Raw genomic sequence first — 19,856 nt, 5'->3', positions numbered from 1 at the left:
TCTTGACCACGTCTACATACTTCTGTTGATTATGTTATCAAGTTGCTGACATATGATTGGCTGATTAGATATTTGCATTAATGAACAGGTGTACAGGTGGACCTGATAAAGTGGCCCCTGACAGTAAAACTATAGCATAATTTCTTTACTTGCAAACTTGATGTCCCTACTGATACAGGCCAACAGCTAAGTGCCTTCTTCTGCACCCTATCCACCTGAGTATTGCTTTCAATGAACTGTGCACCTGTACAACCAGATCCAACTGTTCCATGGAACTGAGCAAACTAATCACTGTTCTTCGCAAAAAAAGTCTAAAAGTACTTTGGTTGAAGCAGAAGAGGCGGAGATATACTTCCAGATGAAACTTGGCTGGGAGTATACCTCCCCTTGCAAGTAAAATAATAAATGCATTAATAATGTGATCACTCTGAATTTGGTGAAGTCTGTCTCTTTATGTTGGAAGACCCAGCTGAATGGTACACAACAGGACCCAAGCATTTCGGATAAGGGTAAGCAGCCTATTTTTTTTTCTTTTGTATTTGCACAGTGGTTTCTTTCACACACTGATTGTTTGTCTGTGCTGTTGTGTGTGGTCTCTCATTGATTCTATTATATTTCTGTGATTTTTTTTGTATATGCCTGAAACAAAGTATCTCAGGGTTGCATATGATGACATATACGCACTTTGATAATAAATTCACTTTGAACTTAAATCTATTGCTTTACCTTCAACTATCCCTATAGTCACCTTTTCAAAAAACTCTAAAAGATTAGTCAGACATGAGCTGCTATGCACAAAGCCATGCTGATTATTCCTGATCAAGCTTTGACTATCCAAGAAAAGACAGAACTTGTCCCTCAGAACTCCCTCCAGTAACTTCCCTACAACTGAAGTCAGGCTCACCCGTCTGCCCTTGCTTTCCTTCTTCAACAATGGAATAATATTAGCTATCCCCTTGTCTTCTGGAACTTCAGCAAGTTCCAAGCAAGTATTTCTAACAAGGCTGCAGATACTTCCTTCCCTGTAAAATGCATATGATCCAAAACTTCATTACCTTTATTTCTTTGACATCTACAGTATTTTCCTCGGTAAACACCGAGGAGAAATAGACATTAAAAGTCCCACCCATCTCCTGTGGCTCCACACCTAGGGAGCTCTAATGAGCTATGAGAGGACCTCATATCTCCCTAGTCATTCTTTTACTATTAACATAACTGAAGAACCTTCAATGATGATCTTAACCCTGCGTGCTAAATCCATCTCACTCTCTCTTTTTGTCCTGATTTCCTTATTAAGCCTGAGCAATTTTTTTTACATTTGTCAAGTGATTCAATTGTGCCCATGAAATGTATGCTTCTTTCTTTTTCCTTACTGGTGCCTTGATATCTTTTATCAGCAGAGCTACCCTTCACCTTAATTGAAATATGATGCCCTTGGAGTCTGTACATGTTCCTTTTAAAAGCTTTTCCACTACCTACTTACTCCAATACAGGTGATGATCTCCAAGTGTCAAAAGGGTCAGCAGAGAAAAGGTCCAGTGTTCAATAGTAGTAAATCGCCTCTGCACACTCCCCACACAACCACATTCCTTCTATAATTGGCAACCAGAACTGAACACCAACTACAATCCAAACAGTGCTTTTTAAAGTTGAAACACAACATTCAAAATTTCATATGCTATACCATCAGCTATGGAGGCAATTGTGCCTCCTTCACCATTCTATCTACCTCTTTCAGGGAACTATTGACTTGAACTCAAGGTTCCACTGATCGCCCAATCATTTACTATACGTCTCTTCTCCCTATTTCACTTCTCAAAATGTGTAATCTTACAAATCAGGATAAAATTTTATCTACCAAGACTCTACCCAACTTTCCATCTGATCCATAGTCTGATGTGTCCTTAGGCAACCTTCCTTATTCCACCAACTTTCATGCCAACTGCAAACTTGCTAATCATATCTCCTCCATTCAACAAGTTGTTAACATGCAGTATAGCACAAACACCAGAGGTCCTTGCAAATCTCTGCATTACACCATTGTGGATTAATGTCTGATAAGACCAGTAAACAAACAAAATGCTGGAGGAACTCAGCAGCATCAATGAAGGCAAATAAACAGTCAACACTTCAGGCCAAGACCCTTCATAGGAATGGAAAGAAGGGGAAAGAAGACAGAATAAGAAGGTGGGGGGAGGGGAAGGAGTACACGCTAACAGGTGATAGGTGAAGCCAAGTGAGGCGGAAGGTGAGTAGGTGGGAGGGGGGATGAAGTGAGAAACTGGGAGGTGATAGCTGGTTAATAAGAATGAATGTGATAGGAAAGGAGAATGGGCCATTGGAGAAAGATAAAAAGGAGGGGCACCTGAGAGAGGTAATAGGCAGGTGAGGGGAAAAGGGGGAGTAAGAGGGGAGCTCGAATGGGGAATTGAGAAAGAAAAGGGGGGTAGAGAAGGAATTACCAGAAGTTAGAGAAATTAATGTTCATGCTGTCAGTTTGGCAGCTACCCATTTGGAATATGAGGTGCTGCTCCTCCAACCTGACAATGGCCTTTTCTTGGCAGTGGAGGAGGCCATGGATCAACATGTTGGAATGAAAATGTGAAGTAGAATTAAAATGGGTGGCGACTAGGAAACCCCACCTGTTGTGATGGATGGAGCAAGGGTGCTTGACAAAGCGGTCTGCTAATCTACATTCCGTCTCACCGATGTGAAGGCAGCAGCGGGAGCATTGCCCACAGTAGATGATGCAGGTGAAGTGGTGTTACCTCATCTGGAAGGACTGTTTGGGGCACCGAATGGTGGTGAGGGAGGAGGTAAGGACCAATACGGCAATTGACCTGCTTGCAGGGAAGAGCAACAGGAGGATGATAAGTGGAGAGGGAAGGGTGGACAGGGAATCATGGAGAGAGCGATCTTTGCAGAAAGTGGTGTGGGGTGGGAGTGGAAGATGTGTTTAGTGGTAGGATCCTGTTCAAGAAGGCAGAAGTTACAGAGAATGATGTGCTGGATGTGGAGACTAGTGGGATGGTAGGAAAGGACAAGAAGGTAGTTATCCTTGTTATGGCAGCGGGAAGTTGGGGAGAATCAGGGCACGTTGTTTCGTGCCTGCTGTTTACGGAGCTCAGCTCCTCCGGTGTCTGCCTGACGTTGGCCTTAGGTGGAATGTACATCGCCACCAGGATGTTTGCAGAAAACTCCCTCAGTAGATAAAAAGGACAACATTTGATCTCTTGATGTTCCAAGCTGGTTGAGCAGGACTGAGAGAACCACCAAGCCTGTGCACCACGATGACCTAATCATATAGCACACTCCACCTTCTCTACCTTTAAAGGACTGAGCTGCCTGACTTCGTGAAGGATGGTAAAGCTATTGAGCCGCAGCACTGTGTTTAAAATGGTTTAAAATCGTATTTCCATGAAACAAAGTAAACAGCAGTTCCTGATGTCCCTCTGGTACAGCAATTGTGCTCTGAGGGCTTCAATTTTACTTTCCAGAGACTGTATATTTGCCAGCAGGGAAGTTGAAGTTGTGGGAGAGGGGGAGCGTCTCAAGAATTGGCGTTTCAATTGTACCTTAGCCCGCTCAGCTTCCGCTGTTCCATTTTCTTAAAAGCGAACTGTATTTGCAAACTGAGTCTGCAGTCCAGTATCCTTGCATTATGAGTGTCAATATTTTTTTTAAACGTCTTAAATCAATGTTGCTCACTGAAGTACCCATGGCTGTGAGTGTGGATATTAGCTGTAGTAGTCCTGAACAGGAATATTTGATTATTCCCATTGGAACTGCATGCAGTCACCCTTTATTGGCACCATCTTGAAGGGAACATGGACATTAATAAAGGTCCCTCATAGAAGTTTGATCAGGAATATTAAAATGCACTGGATCCATGGTAAATTGGTAGTTTGGATTCAGAATTGCCTTGCCTATCTGTAAAAGACATACAGTACTGGTGGAAGAATTATACTGACTGGTAGGAATGCCAAATATTAGATGACAAAGGTTTAAGGTCAGAGGATGAGTTTGCAGGGGATGGGTGGTGCAAGAATTCTTTTAAACACAGAGAGTGGCAGGTGCCTGAAATGTTCTGTCAGGACTGATACTGGAAGCAAATATAATGGTAGCATTCAAGCAGCTTTCAGATAGATAATCACATGAAAATACAGGGCATGGAGACCCAGGGACCATGTGCAGGCAGATTAATTTAATTTGGCATCATGCTTGATACAGATACTTTCTGACAAAGGGTCTATTCCTGTGCTACAGCCAACAAGGTAAATCTTACCTGAACAATTTGAACTTGTAACAAGATGTGTTGATGAAGGCAGAGCAGTAGATGCCATTTACAGCGCCTTTGAAAAGGACACTGGTTCAAAATGTTAGGGCCTATGGGATTGGAAATAGGAGACAGATGGCGGTGGCACAGAGTTTTTGGCAATCGGATTACATGATTAGTTGTGTCACATAAGGATTAATACTGAAATATGTGCTGTTTGTAATATACATGAATGACTTGGATCCGGATGTGGATGACATGATTTGTAAGTTCATAAATAGCACCAAAGTTGATAGAACTGTGGCGGCTCATTTCCTAGCGTATGCGAACCGACTCACAATTAGATAGCCTACGGGGGTTTGCGAGCACAGAGCTTTGGAGCCTCTTCGCCATGGGGGGCCGGTTGACAGAGGCTTAAAAGTGAGGCTGAAGTTTTCGAATAAAGTTTTTCCTTCGACTGCAGTTACCGACTCCGTGTCGTAATTTTAGCGCTGCTTGTAGCACCCCGCTACAATTGGTGACCCCGACGGTCCAAACGATTTTTGGACCAGAAATGACCGACGCCGCCTCTGTTCATGCGGTTTCGTTGAAACTGCCGGGTTTCTGGACACAGCGCCCGGACCTATGGTTCCAGCAAGCCGAAGCCCAATTCCACGTTCGCCGGATCACCTCAGAAGACACCCGCTACTACTACGTGGTGGGCTCCCTCGACCAGGACACAGCTGCCCAGGTCGCGGAGTTCGTACAGTCGCCCCCGGTAGACGGCAAGTACACGGAATTCAAAGCCCTGCTCCTCAGGACTTTCGGACTCTCACGGCGCGAGCGGGCTGCCCGTTTACTGCACCTGGATGGCTTGGGCGACAGACCTCCATCGGCTTTAATGAATGAGATGTTGTCTCTGGCCGAGGGACACACAGGCCTCATGTTTGAGCAGGCATTCCTGGAGCAGCTGCCCGAGGACATACGCCTGCTGCTGTCCGACGCGGATTTCAGTGACCCCCGGAAGGGACGCGGATTTCAGTGACCCCCGGCGGACTTGCTGTGGAACGCCAAAAAGGTGAGCGGGGCGTCCATCGCACAGATCTCCCAGCCACGCTCCCGGCAGCAAACCAGTCCAGGCCCGGCCGCAGAGCCCACTAACCCCCGGCCCAATGACCACTGGTGCTTCTACCACCAGCGGTGGGGCGCAGAAGCCCGCCGTTGCCGCCCGCCCTGCAAGTTCCCGGGAAACGCCAGGGCCAGCCGCCGCTGATGGCTACGGCGGCTGGCCATCGGGATAGCCTCCTGTATGTGTGGGATAGCAGGTCGGGACGCCGCTTTTTGGTCGATACTGGGGCTGAGATCAGCGTTTTACCTCCGACAAGTTACGACACTCGCAGCAGGGCACCGGGTCCCCCCCTGAGGGCCGTGAATGGCAGCACAGTAAGGACCTATGGCACCCGTCAGGTGCAGCTACAGTTCGGCCCCAGCCAGTTCACGTGGGACTTCACACTGGCCGCCGTAGCCCAACCGCTTCTGGGTGCAGATTTTTTGCGAGCTCACAGCCTACTGGTCGACCTGCCCAGGAAGAGACTGGTACACGCCGAGACCTTTCAGACGTTCTCCCTGGGCGCGGCCCAGTTGCCAGCCCCTCACCTCGGCTCCATCACGCTGTCCGACAACAACTTCACCAGGGTCCTGGCGGAGTTCCCATCGGTTCTGGCACCGCAGTTCACAGCAGCCATGCCCAGGCACGGCGTACAGCACCACATCCCGACACAGGGACCACCCCTCCATGCCCGTGCTCGGCGGCTTCCCCCAGACAAGCTCCGACTGGCGAAGGAGGAGTTCCAGAGAATGGAGGAATTGGGGATCATCCGGCGGTCCGACAGCCCCTGGGCTTCCCCCCTGCACATGGTGCCCAAAGCGACGGGGGGCTGGAGACCGTGCGGCGACTACCGCAGGCTGAACGAGGCTACCACACCGGACCGCTACCCTGTGCCGCACATTCAGGACTTTGCGGCAAACCTGCACGGCGCCCGGATCTTCTCCAAGGTCGACCTTGTCCGAGGGTACCATCAAATCCCGATGCATCCTGACGACGTCCCCAAAACGGCTCTCATCACCCCGTTTGGCCTCTTCGAGTTCCTCCGCATGCCGTTCGGCCTGAAGAATGCCGCACAGACGTTCCAGCGGTTAATGGACGCGGTGGGACGGGACCTGGACTTCGCGTTCATCTATTTGGATGACATCCTCATAGCCAGCGGCAGTCGTCAGGAGCATCTGTCCCACCTCCGTCAACTCTGCGCCCGACTGAGTGAGTACGGTCTTACAATCAACCCTGCCAAATGCCAGTTCGGACTCGATACCATTGACTTCCTGGGCCACAGGATTACTAAAGACGGGGCAACCCCTCTGCCCGCTAAGGTAGATGCGGTCCGCCACTTCCCCCGACCCACCACGATCAAAGGCCTTCAGGAATTCGTAGGTATGGTCAATTTCTACCGCCGCTTCCTCCCTTCAGCTGCCCGGATCATGCGCCCCCTGTTCGCCCTGATGTCGGGTCCGAGCAAGAACATTACCTGGGACGAGGAGTCCGCCGCCGCTTTCGTTCAAACGAAGGAAGCTTTGGCTGACGCCGCAATGCTAGTACATCCCAGAATGGACACCCCTACCGCCCTCACAGTGGACGCATCAAACACGGCAGTCGGTGGGGTGCTGGAGCAACTCATCGCAGGTCGCTGGCAACCCCTGGCGTTTTTCAGCAAACACCTGCGGCCACCCGAACTCAAGTACAGTGCTTTTGACCGGGAACTGTTGGCGCTCTACCTGGCAATCCGGCATTTCAGGTACTTCCTAGAAGGCCGGCCCTTCACCGCGTTCACGGACCACAAACCGCTTACCTTTGCGTTTACGAAAGCATCCGACCCCTGGACATCCCGCCAGCAACGCCACCTGTCCTACATCTCTGAATACACAACGGATGTCCGGCACGTCTCGGGTAAGGACAATGTCGTGGCGGATGCGCTCTCTCGCCCTACCGTTCATGCCCTTTCCCACGGGGTAGACTTTGAGGCACTGGCAGAGGCACAGCAGGTAGATGAGGAGATTCCGAGTTACAGGACTGCAGTCTCTGGTTTGCAGCTCCAGGACTTCCCCGTGGGCCCAGGTGAGAGGACCCTACTCTGTGACGTCGCCACCGGCCGGCCCCGTCCGGTCGTCCCCGCAGCCTGGCGGCGACGTGTTTTCGACTCCATTCATAACTTGGCGCATCCCTCCATCCGGACAACTGTCCGGATGGTTTCCAGCAGGTTCGTTTGGCACGGACTCCGCAAACAGGTCAGTGAATGGGCCAGGACGTGCATGCACTGCCAGACGGCCAAGGTTCAGCGGCACACCAAAGCCCCACCGCAGCAGTTCCATCCCGCCCACCGGCGTTTCGACCACATTCATGTGGATATCGTGGGCCCCCTGCCAGTGTCGCGCGGAGCGCGTTACCTCCTGACTATCGTGGACCGGTTCACAAGATGGCCAGAGGCGGTCCCGCTCACCGACACCACCTCCGAATCTTGCGCCCGAGCCCTGATCGCCACCTGGATATCCCGCTTTGGTGTACCAGCCCACATTACCTCCGACAGAGGCGCCCAGTTCACCTCCAGCCTGTGGTCAGCTATGGCCAGCCTTTTGGGGACTCAGCTGCACCACACCACTGCCTACCACCCACAGTCGAACGGGCTAGTGGAGCGTTTCCACCGTCACCTGAAGTCGGCCCTCATGGCCCGCCTGCGAGGAGCCAACTGGGCGGACGAGCTTCCCTGGGTCCTTCTCGGCATCCGCACAGCGCCCAAGGACGACCTGCACGCCTCGTCGGCCGAGTTGGTATACGGCGCGCCCCTGGCCGTCCCCGGGGAGTTCCTACCAGCCCCGAGGGGGCAAGAGGAAGAACCCGCTGCAGTCCTGGGCAGACTTCGCGAGAAGCTCGGTAACCTGGCCCCCATACCCACTTCACAGCATGGGCGGCACCCGACCTGCGTACCCAAAGACCTACGGAACTGTAAGTTTGTGTTTGTACGAAGGGGCGGGCATCGGCCACCGCTGCAGCGGCCATACGAGGGGCCGTTTACGGTGCTCCGGAACAACGGGTCCACGTTCGTGCTGGACGTTGGGGGGAAGGAGGAGGTTTTCACGGTGGACCGCCTCAAGCCGGCCCATGTGGACCTGGCGCAACCGGCCGAGTTTCCGGCGCCTCGGCGCAGAGGCCGACCTCCCAAGCAGGTTCTGGCCCAGGCTGTGGACATTGGGGGGTGTATCGCCGGTTCTGGGGGGGGGTTATGTGGCGGCTCATTTCCTAGCGTATGCGAACCGACTCACAATTAGATAGCCTACGGGGGTTTGCGAGCACAGAGCTTTGGAGCCTCTTCGCCATGGGGGGCCGGTTGACAGAGGCTTAAAAGTGAGGCTGAAGTTTTCGAATAAAGTTTTTCCTTCGACTGCAGTTACCGACTCCGTGTCGTAATTTTAGCGCTGCTTGTAGCACCCCGCTACAGAACCATTAATATAGAGGAAGATGGTCCAGGGCTGTGGATAGGTATTAATGTGTGAATGAAAATGGGTAAAATGGCAGATGAAATTTAATCCAGACAAGTGAAAGGTGATGCATTTTGGGAACACCAAAGCAGTGAGGATATTATCCATGCAAGGTCAGGTATTGAAGAACGTGGAATATTGAGTTGTACAGCACAGGAGCAGCCTCCCTGCGGGCCTTTATTTTTGTGTCACCACACTGCCAAATGAAACCACACATCTGCCTGCACATAGTCTATTTCCCTCAATTCCCTGCTTCTTCATGCTTCTAAATGTCTCTTAAATATCAGGATCATATCATCTTCCACCACTTCCCAGGCAGCAAATTCCAGTCTCCAACTACTCCGTGTTAGAAAAAAGCCTCCTAGATCTCCTGGGTCAAATGCAACTCCCTTCCCAACAGACATACCCACAACTCAAGCACTGCAGCAATTCAAGTAGGCAGGCTATCACTACCTTCTCAAAAGCTGGGGATTGTCAATTAGATGGTTGCAAGACCCCTGAATCAATAAAACTTTTACCCTTTTACTTTAAAGCTTTACCCTCTCCACCTGGGGGGGGAGGGGTATTTTATCTACCTTTTCTATGCTTCTCGTAACTTTATATACTTCTGTCAGATTTCCCCCCAATCTCTGACACTGCAGAGAAAACAATTCAAATTTGTAATCCTGGCTAATACTCTCTAATTCTTGTGAACGTTTTCGGTACCCTCTCCAAATCCTTTGTTGTGCTGAAATAATTAAAATGGTATAATTTGATATTCCCAAAGACAATTATTTCCTAACATTTTAGAAAGTTATATCAAAATTGTACAGTACCGCACAGCCCAACAGCCCTTTGGTGCTGACGTCCCTCTAACCCGATTCCGCCTCTCCCGTTTGACCAATAAAAAGCAGGCAAATGTAACGAACATATCCCGTTCAAATTCCCCAAGGTTGTATGTTCAGACGGACATGAGCTGAACGTGAAATAGTTACATACCTGACGTGTGCAAAAAGAGGAACAATCCATAAACAGTCGCCGCAAATATTATCAAAACCACAACTGTTTCTTTTAAAGCTTTTTGACTGGAACAATGCGACTTTGAAAGGGAAAGGACGGTTATAATTCTGTGCGGTTCCCACATTTTTCACCAGGTGGACGGGATGTCTCATCCCACGTCGCTCCGGTATTCCTCCATTTTCAGCACTTGCTGCTCCACTCAAAAAATAACATTCCGCGGCCAGAACGCTGGGAGCTTCGTTGTCTGCGCAACCGCCTCCCAGCGTTAGGAACCATACCATACGGGCTGCTTCCGTCAGTGGGAATGAAGTATCTAGCACTGAGGTAAAGAAAAGAGCAGAATCGGGTCATAGCGTCTAAAAATAGATACTTTCCTCTCGCTCTGCAGCATGGATTATTGCTGTTCCATGTCCTTCAAATTAACCCAAGTTTTAGTATTAGGTTCAAGTGAACGAAAAGTTGCGTCTGAACAAATATTCCATTTTAAGCAACCGTTGCATGTTCTACGACCGTTTCACAGATTTGGTACTGCTATACTTGTCTAAAGTGAAATAGCTTTTAATTTTGACTGCTTGGTTTTATAAAGAGCATCTTCACGGCAGTATTACGCTGGCCCTATTTTCAAGTTCAGAAGCTCAATGTGATGAAATAACTATAAACAAAACATTACAGATTTTATAAAGCAAATTTGGATAAAATTCCATTTAAATTATTCCATGTTTTATTTGTCAACAGCCCCAGCATGAATGGAAGAGCATCAACTGCTAACTATGAAGACTTGGGGCTTCAGCTGATGATTGAAGCTGTTATCAAATACATTTTAAATTTTTGAATAATACTGAATACATATTGCATTTTAAATTATAACAAATGCAGTTTGTTAACTGCTGGATGAACTTCCTACATTTCAAGTTATATAGGTCTCCTTCACAACCAAACAATCTTTAATATGATTTCATTTTTGTTTAAAAGTTGGTTAACACCATGTTAACATGCTGGTTCCAAAAATATGCACAGTTGGCTCAACAGATAACATTTTATTGATAAAATAATTGTATTCAAAGATTACAAAATTGCAAATAAGTATTTATAAAATGCTTGCTTAAAACATCTGCAATGCTTGCAGTGTTAACTGCAAGTTAAAACTAGAGTTAATTATATACAATTTCTACAAAAATTTTCACTGTACATTTACTTTATATTTAGATCAATTCAAAAAGCCAGTCATGAAGTTAATGTTAAAGTAATAAAGAAGATAATGGATGGAAAATGTACATTAGGGAGTGCTTCAAGAAAGTAATAGCAAAGAGCTCGAAAATAGAGGTTAATTTTATAATTGTGTATGGATTAAATACTGAATTTTAGATAAGCTTCATAATGCTTAGAGAGCCAGTGCTGCTTATAAAGGAAAGATTAGATTTTGAGGCATTTATTGAAACTCTTTAGAAATACTTAAGTTTCTTAAGAAAACTGCAATAGTTCATTGCAATTAAAGTCATTTCAATTTTGTTTAGAGAGTCAGTAATTGAGGAATGAGTATTTAATAAAACATTAGGAATATGAGCCTAAGGGCAAAAGACCTGCTGATAACATATGAAGTGCAAGATTTGCTGACTATTGATTTTGTAAATGAAAGGAGCACTGGCACTATTTTAAGCTGACTTTGTATTTTGATTTTGATAAATCTATAATGCAACTGTGATTTGTTGAAGTTATCTTGCACCAACAATTCAAAACCTTTGGTTCCTCAGGTAGAAAACAAGATTCAATAATTTTCCAATACAGTACTAACAGATAAAGTTATGATTTGTACATAAATATTGGAAGTCAATAACCACCTATTGTGGTTTCTGGAATATTGGTTGCATGCATGTCTCTGGTCATGTTTGACTTCTCTTTGAGTTTGGCTTGTAACAAGGTATGCTCCACAACTCCAATTCGGATATCCATTTGAGTTATCTCTTGTTTCAGCTTAGTCAAAGCTTGCTTGATTTTCACCAATGGAGCTGAAAATAGAAGTGTCAATTAATCCAAGGAATCAATCCACTTGAATTATTTATTTTATATTAGTACATAGCCTTCAGTCTTTCTAAATCTTTCTCAATAAATTTCAAGTATACAGCACTGTGCAAAAGTCTTAGGCACCCAAGTTAGTTAGAGTGCCTAAGGCTATGCATAGTGCCATAGTAACTTCATGTTTTGTTATATGGGTCTCTATTGTGGGCTGAGGGTAGTGAGTGTGGACAGGGAGAGGGGAATTCATGGTAAGAAAAAGGGGAAGAAAGAAGGGGGAGAGCGGGAAGTATTAGAGACATTCTGTAAAGATCAAAACCCCTGGCACTCCTTCTCTGCCACCTGTCCCACACCCATATTGCAGCAATCCACCCTTGCCATTCACAACATTCTTTGCTCCTGCCAGATTTAAAAACTTGCTCTACGTTCCACGGTGACAAATACAGTACTACGCAGAAGTCTTAGGCACCCTAACTATTTGTATGCGCCTAAGACTTTTGCACAGAACTGTTTATTCAAATGTGTTCAGCTGCCTAAGTGTAAATACAGTGCCTGTAAGAAGTATTCCGTGTTTTCATGTTTTATTGTTTTACAACATTGAATCATAGTGGATTTAATGTGTTTTTTTTGACACCGATCAACAGAAAAAGACTTCATGTCAAAATGAAAATAGACCTCTACAAAGTGATCTAAAATACTTACAAATATAAAACAAAACATAATTGATTGCATAAGTATTCACCCTCTTTAATATGGCACACCAAAACATCACTGGTGCAGTCAAGGTGTTTTAATTGATTGTAGTAAAAATACACCTGTATCTGGAAGGTCCAACTGCTGGCAAGTCAGTATCCTGGCAAAAACTACACCATGAAGACAAAAGAACACTACAAGCAACTCCATGAAAAGGTTATTGAAAAGCACAAGTGAGGAGATGGATACAAGAAAATTTCCAAGTCACTGAATATCCCTTGGAGTACGGTTTAGTCAATTATCAAATGGAAAGAATATGGTGGGGCTGGAAATCTGCCTAGAGCAGGCCATCCTCAAAAACTGAGTGACCATGCAAGAAGGGGACTAGTGAAGGTGGGAGGCCACCAAGAGTCCAAAGACAATTCTGAAGGAGTTACAAGCTTCAGTGGCTGAGATGGGAGAGACTGCATGTACAACAACTGTTGCCTGGCGCTTCACCAGTTGCAGCTTTGTGGGAGAGTGGCAAAAAGAAAGCCACTGTTGAAAAAAACACATGAAATCTCAGCTGGAGTTCCTCAGAAGGCATATGGGAGACTTTGAAGACAGCTGGAAGAAGATTCTATGGTCTGATGAAACCAAAATTGAGGTTTTTGGCCAACAGACTGAAAGCTATGCTTGGCATAAACCAAACACTGCACATCAACATAAATACACTGTCCCTACTGTGAAGCATCATGCTGTGGGGATGCTACACTGCAGCAGGTCCTGGAAGGCTTGTGAAGGTAGAGGACAAAATGAATGCAGCAAAATATAGGGAAATTCTGGAGGAAAACCCAATGCAGTGTGTAAGAGAACTGCGACATGGTTGAAGATTTGCTTTCCAGCAAGGCAATAGCCCCAGCACAAAGCCAAAGCTACAACAGGAATGGCTTAAGAACAACAAAGTTAACATCCTGGAGTAGCCAAGTCTGAGGCTAGACCTCAATCCAATTGAGAACTTGTGGGTATACTTTAAAAGGATGGAGCTTAGGAGGAATGATGGCACCTAAGAATGGTGAAGGATTACAAATACCTGGGGATATGAATTGATAATAAACTGGACTAGTCAAAGAACACTGAGGCTAGCTACAAGAAGGGTCAGAGCTGTCTCTACTTCCTGAGGAGACTGAGGTCCTTTAACATCTGCCAGATGATGCTGAGGATCTTCTATGAGCCTGTGGTAGCCAGTGCTATCATGTTTGCTGCTGTGTGCTGGGGCAGCAGGCTGAGGGTAGCAGACACCAACAGAATCAACAAACTCATTCGTAAGGCCAGTGATGTTGTGGGGATGGAACTGAACTCTCTGGTGGTAGTGTCTGAAAAGAGGATGCTGTCTAAGTTGCATGCCATCTTGGACAATGTCTCCCATCCACTCCATGATGTGCTGGTTAGGCGCAGGAGTACATTCGGCCAGAAACTCATTCCACCGAGATGCACTGAGCGTCATAGGAAGTCATTCCTGCCTGTGGCCATCAAACTTTACGACTCCTCCCTCGGAGTGTCAGGCACCCTGAGCCAATAGGCTAGTCCTGGACTAATTTCCACTTGGCATTATTTATGGTTTTATATTGCTGTATTTCTACATTATTCTTGGTCCGTGTGACTGTAACAAAACCCAATTTCCCTCAGGATCAATAAAGTATGTCTATCTGTCTGTCTAACGGTGATTTGTAAAGAAGAATGGGGAAAAATTGCCGTGTCTAGATGTGCAAAGCTGTTAGAGATCTATCCACACAGAATCAAGGCTGTAATTGCTATCAAAGGTGCATCTGCTAAATACCGACTTGAAGAGGGTGAATACTTACACAATCGATTATTTTGTGTTTTACATTTGTAATTAATTTAGATCACCTTGTAGAGATCTGTTTTCACTTTAACATGAGAGTCTTTTTCTGTTGATCAATGTCAAAAAAATCCACATTAAATCCACTGTGATTCATTGTTGTAAAACAATAAAACATGAAAACTTTCATGAGGGGGGGTGAATACTTTTTATAGGCACTGTATATAATATCTCAAATTTTAAGAATTGATAAATAATTCTGCATGTTGGTTAATGTAAGCTGGCAGTAAAATTCCAATACAAGTAATGTAAGCTCAAAGAGCATCTGCAGATTATCATAGTACAGTGCAATAAGCTGAACTATACAGCCTACAGAAACAAAATGGTCAGGGTTGCTAAAACATTCTTTCAAAGCTTAATACGGTCACCTTTTTAAGTTGAAATGTTTTCAAACCTTGCAGGATTCTGACGTTTTCAGACCTACTAATGAAGTATTAGCATTGTTCAGAAGCATGGGAAAGGGGTAAGAGACAAGCAGGAGGGAGGCTGTGGTCATGTGCTGACCAGCAAGTATATATATATGCTGTCATATATGCCAGAGCCCAGATACTCTGCAGCAACAACAAGTATGCCCACTAATGTGGGAACATTAACACTTATATAGCAGAGCTTGACCTATAGTAATTTGGGGCCACGTTAAATCTTCCTCTGTGTATCCACTAATAGCTGGTGTGCAACATCTGCCTGTGTTAAAGAAACCATGCACAGGCAACTACCATTCTATGATTTGAAGATCAGGATTTGTAATGAGAGGACCCGATAGGCATCCCAATAATGACAGATCTGAACATTGTTCTGCTACCAAAGCTCAAGAACTGTGTCATAGTCCAGTCCATGGAAGTCCGCATTCCGGTTCACGGTCTGATCCATCAATCCTTATTCCAAGTTTTCCATTTTTCCCTGGTTCCGTTGAGGCAACCTGATTTGTGTTTCAGGCTGGCACATAAATACCTCTGCAAATCAGTGATTGGTCGCTGAACTGTTTTTTCTCTCTGTTTTTCTCCCCCCTCCCCCTAAATCCCTGGCAGTTACTTCGGCACTAACCTTCGTCTGTAATCTTCGTCTGTTATCTTTGCCTGCTACCTTGCCTGCAACCTCGCCTGCATCCTTGGCTTTATCACCAACAAGGTCAACTGCCGGAGTGAGACTGGAGCCTTGCCATGCCAAGATAAGGAACTATCTATCATTGAGTTTGGAACTGTCTCTTTGTGTTCCAGTGTTCAGTGTCCGTGTCAAAGAAGAGTCCCGGCCCTACGTCCTGTTCCCAAGGAGGGGTCCTGGCTCCATGTTCCCTGTACGAGTCCTGGCCCTACGTCCTGTTCCCAAGGCGGGGTCCTGGCTCGTCCAAATCTCTGTGTTCCAAGACCTAGTCCATGTTCCAGCTCTGTCCAAGTCTGAGCTTCATGTCCTTATCCAGTTCTGGTGCCTCTTCCAGTCCATGTGCCTCGCCCAGCCCAGGAGTACCTCACCCAGTCCGGTGCTGGAGATTCCTTGTCCTGTGCTGGAGATACTTCGTCCACTCCAAGCCTAGTCCTAGAACCTCGTCCAGTCCCAGTCAAGGCTTTGCATTCCCAGTACTATCAAGTGTCTAGTCTGCTCCTAGTACCGAGTCCTCGCCTGAGTCAAGACCCGTGTTCAGGGATGCCCTGGCTCGGAGTCCTAGCCCAGGACCGGTGTCCTTGTCTCACCCAAGGCCTGTGTCCATGTCCAGCGTCGTTTCCTCCTGAATTCCCTTGCTTTCTCGATAAACCTAGTCCTGTTCCTTCTACCTCAGTGTCTGTGTCTTGCATTTGGGTCATCCCCCCCAACACCCCCTGTGCAACATACTGAAGCTCTTAAGGACCTGACAAAGCTGGTTATTCTTACGGAAACTGACTTCTTGCCAATGGAAGCCCCAAGGCTCAGGAGCTGTTGTAATGTTTGCCTTAATTGGCAAATGTGAAGCAACCTTTGGCTTCTCTATCAAAAAGAAACAGGATTGATTTGATGAAAATGATTAGGAAATCGAGGGTCTAACCAGCCACAAATATAAAGTGCTGCTGGATTGGAAGCACTAGGTTGATTCAAGGGAACAGAAACACTCCACGGATCCTTCACAAAGCCTGTGACCCTTAGAACATATGATAGATGAAGTGAATGCACGAGGTTCCATCTTTATATTTACAAGAAAGGAGACAATTTGATTGCAGTAATTACAGAGATCCCTGTTGTCTGCTAGGAGGAACATGACAAGATCTTTCTCAACCACCTCCTCACAGTCGCCAAAACAGCACTTTTGAAGTCATAGTGTGGATTCCATTAGTCTCAAGGCACAGTGGATGTGATCTTTTCTGTAGAGCAATTGCAAAAGAAATACAGGGAGTGATGCCAGACACTATACATAGTCTTCTTTGACTGCATTAAAACCTTTGATTCCATCAATTTGAGAGGACACTCTTCTCAAATTTGTTTGCCCAGAGGAACTTGCCCAAGATGGTATTCAAGCTGAGATGTTAACCAACAGGTCTACAACAATTTGTAGTGTAAACTGGTGTCAAATAAGGCTGTTCCATTGGTCCAATGCTCTTCACAGTTTTTCTCACTGTAATTTTGCACTTAGCTCAAATTTTCAAACTTCTCATATGAGGAAGGATAACTTTCAGAAATAATGGAAAGCAGTTCAACCAATGGCAACTAAATCCCAGAACCTAGCTTACCCAACGCTAAGCAGTTAAACAGCAATATGCAGATGATTAATGTTTGCATGCCCAACATTGGACTACTGAGCAGACAGTGTCTGAGCTCTGTCATTTAAAGAGATTTTCAGGCATTCAAAGGAAAAGATTCAAGAATATCCTCAAAGCTTTCCTGAACAACTGAAGCATCCCCACAGATTCCTGAAAATCGCTGACTTGTGACTGCTCAAAGTGAAGAAGAAGCATTCAAGATGGTATGGAAAATCTAAAGGCTATGTATCAGAAGCACACACAGGCCTCTGCCTACTTGGCAGAAGGAGTGGACTAAATTACAAAGTACACTCCTACCTGCCCCGTTGGCCATCATATCTGTGAAAGAGTCTGTGGGTCCGATACTAATCTTTATGCTGGAAGATACTACTTACAAAGATGAGCAAAGCTATTTGAAAGAACCATTGGCTGTTATCCTCACAAACATTTACATTTTTCCCCCTTAAGCAATATTGTGGAATTTTATGAGTGTTTCTTCTGGAGCATTTCATATCCTAACAAGCCTCTCAAAAATAGAATCTTCTTGCTCTCCCTATAATAATTATTTTAAATCCATTCTTCAAGATTATTGAAAAAAATCCAAGCTTTACTAACCTCCATCAGTCATACTACTTCCCTTTTCTTCCATATCTTGTTTCACTTTTTCCAATTCTTCACTTATCTTAAAGAATTGCACACACAAGATATAAAAAAAACAATCTATAGAAACACCTCCATTATTTGAGATCCACTAATACTTTTTTAAATGATTAAAAGGAGCAAAATACAAAGCATATATACTATTTGCCTAGAAGGACTGAACATTCTTAATTATTAATTCATCCAACTTTAGCACCACACTTTGTCAATTCATGTATTCTTAGTGTGGTCATCCATATAGCCATAATGGCACAAATTTTATATGCATTCAAATAAATATTTAGCAGACTAAATGAAAATAAGTAACATGTAACAACACCTTAAACATTTCACAATTATAGATAAGTGGTAATGAAAAAAAATATTGGTCATCTTTCTTAAGGGGCAATTCAGCAAACAAGAATCTTGTCACTAACACACATTTTTCAACATATGATGCTGCGTCATGATCAGGAATTGGAACTCCAAGCAGATTTTTTTTCTGCTTAATTAAGAGCACTAAGGAACAAAACAAAAACATAATGCTGAAAGTCACTTCCACCGAGGTGTATTTGGGAAGCAGGAGTAAGCCATTCTGCCCTTCCTATCTAGTCTGCCATTCAATGAGATATTGCCTGATGCGTTACCACTTACCACATGCCTTATTTATTTGCTTGAGTAATATCATGTGTAAAAGCATCATTCTAAACTAAATGAAAGATATTTAAAATTGAATGGCTTGAGTAAGTAACTTCTTGATTTAAAAAAAAACAAATATTATTGCCATTGATAGGATTTCTACCTCAGACAGAAGTTTGGTCCGTTCTGTTACTCCTCCACTTCCTTGTTGATACCGGTCTTTGGCCTGGAAGGAAGTGAAATTTTTTAACCAAATATCATCAAGAATTCAAAGTTAAAAATTGATATTAAATAGAATTACAGGTTACCTCACTTAGTTGAGCCTGAGTAGTTCGAAAATCTTGAATCAAATTCTCCAACTGGTTGTTGATATATTTCTCTCTGCTGCTGACTTTCTCCAGAGTTCGACTAATCTCATCCTGAAGCTTATCCAAGTAACTCTCCAAATATACAGAATATTTAGCAATTAGATATTAAAAAATCAAAAAATAACTACAGAATTAGCAAATAAAGCAAGTAACCATTACTACGGACAAGTGACCTGCAACATTTGCTTGCATAATCTTGACTTGGTATTTAAGGTATTTTGGTATTTGGTATTTTTGGCCATGAAAGAGACACCAAGATGGTGTTTTGCCTCCCAGGTGCTAGCTTCAAGGATGCCTCAGAGTGGCTGCAGAATATTCTCAAGAGGGAGGGTGAACAGTCAGAGGTTCCATTGGCATGACTGACATAGGTAGAAAGGGAGAAGAGATCCTATGCAGTGAGTATAGGGAGTTGGGGAAGAGGCTGAAGAGCAGTACCTCCAATTTGTAATCTCTGGATTGCTCTCAATAGCATGTGGTAGTCAGGACAGGAATAGTATGATAGTACAGATGTATAAGTGGCTGTGGAGCTGGTGCAGGACACAGGGCTTCAGCTTTTTGGTTCATTTGGATCTCTTTTGGGGAAGGGATCACCTGTACAAAAAGGATGGGTTACACCTGAACCCAAGGGGTGCCAATACCCTTGCAGTAGGTTTGCTAGAACTGTTGGGGAGGATTTAAACCAAGCTGGGGTCCATGAACCCCTCAGTTAATGGTAGGAGTCTACGGCATAAAGAATGTTGGGAACCCCTGGTTTAAACTAATTTGACAGAGGGATGGGAACTGGAGTGATAAGTCTGAGGATGGGGCAGTTAGTATATAAATAAATGCAGTGTGTAATGAGATTGGGAGGAAGGACAGGCAGATGATAGGAGAAATTTATATTCAGTGAGATGTGTTGAAGAGAAAACGATGGCAAAAATTGAAAAGGGTGATGAATATAGGACTGAAGGTGTTACATTTACATGCACATAATATACAGAATAAGGCAGATGATCTTGCAGCACAGTTAGAGATTGGCAGGTATGACATTGTGGTCTTCACTGAATTGTGGCTGAAAGAAAGTCAGTATTGGAAGC

General features: G+C 45.0%; 2 protein-coding genes and 1 long non-coding RNA gene across 12 annotated transcripts in view; 1 reads left to right on the top strand and 2 right to left on the bottom strand.

Moving 5' to 3' along the window:
* LOC132395548 (zona pellucida-binding protein 2-like) overlaps positions 1–10,150 on the bottom strand; it is an 86,761-nt gene extending 76,611 nt beyond the window's left edge. For 3 of the 8 annotated variants that reach the window (XM_059972321.1, XM_059972323.1, XM_059972324.1), the window contains exon 1: positions 9,821–10,150. In XM_059972321.1, the coding sequence (XP_059828304.1) occupies positions 9,821–9,965 (145 nt within the window). In that variant the 5' untranslated portion in view covers positions 9,966–10,150. Of the gene's footprint in view, positions 1–9,657; positions 9,710–9,820 lie in introns of those variants that run through there. The other 5 variants (XM_059972325.1, XM_059972326.1, XM_059972327.1 and 2 more) reach the window with 3 other exon arrangements.
* Positions 10,034–11,538, top strand: LOC132395552 (uncharacterized). The gene is made up of 2 exons (XR_009512666.1): positions 10,034–10,165; positions 10,577–11,538. It is a non-coding gene; the product is annotated as an uncharacterized LOC132395552 (long non-coding RNA).
* The window catches only part of ift57 (intraflagellar transport 57 homolog (Chlamydomonas)), a 50,110-nt gene continuing 41,117 nt past the window's right edge, over positions 10,864–19,856 (bottom strand). For all 3 annotated transcript variants that reach the window (XM_059972335.1, XM_059972336.1, XM_059972334.1), the window contains 4 exons: positions 18,721–18,852; positions 18,576–18,638; positions 17,750–17,816; positions 10,864–11,847 (listed from right to left, as the gene is read on the bottom strand). In XM_059972335.1, coding sequence (XP_059828318.1) covers positions 11,669–11,847; positions 17,750–17,816; positions 18,576–18,638; positions 18,721–18,852 — 441 coding nt within the window. In that variant the 3' untranslated portion in view covers positions 10,864–11,668. The remainder of the gene's footprint in view (positions 11,848–17,749; positions 17,817–18,575; positions 18,639–18,720; positions 18,853–19,856) is intronic.

This window comes from Hypanus sabinus, chromosome 6 (assembly GCF_030144855.1).
Source record: "Hypanus sabinus isolate sHypSab1 chromosome 6, sHypSab1.hap1, whole genome shotgun sequence".
Lineage (NCBI taxonomy): Eukaryota > Metazoa > Chordata > Chondrichthyes > Myliobatiformes > Dasyatidae > Hypanus > Hypanus sabinus.
This window is presented reverse-complemented; position numbering and strand designations above follow the sequence as displayed.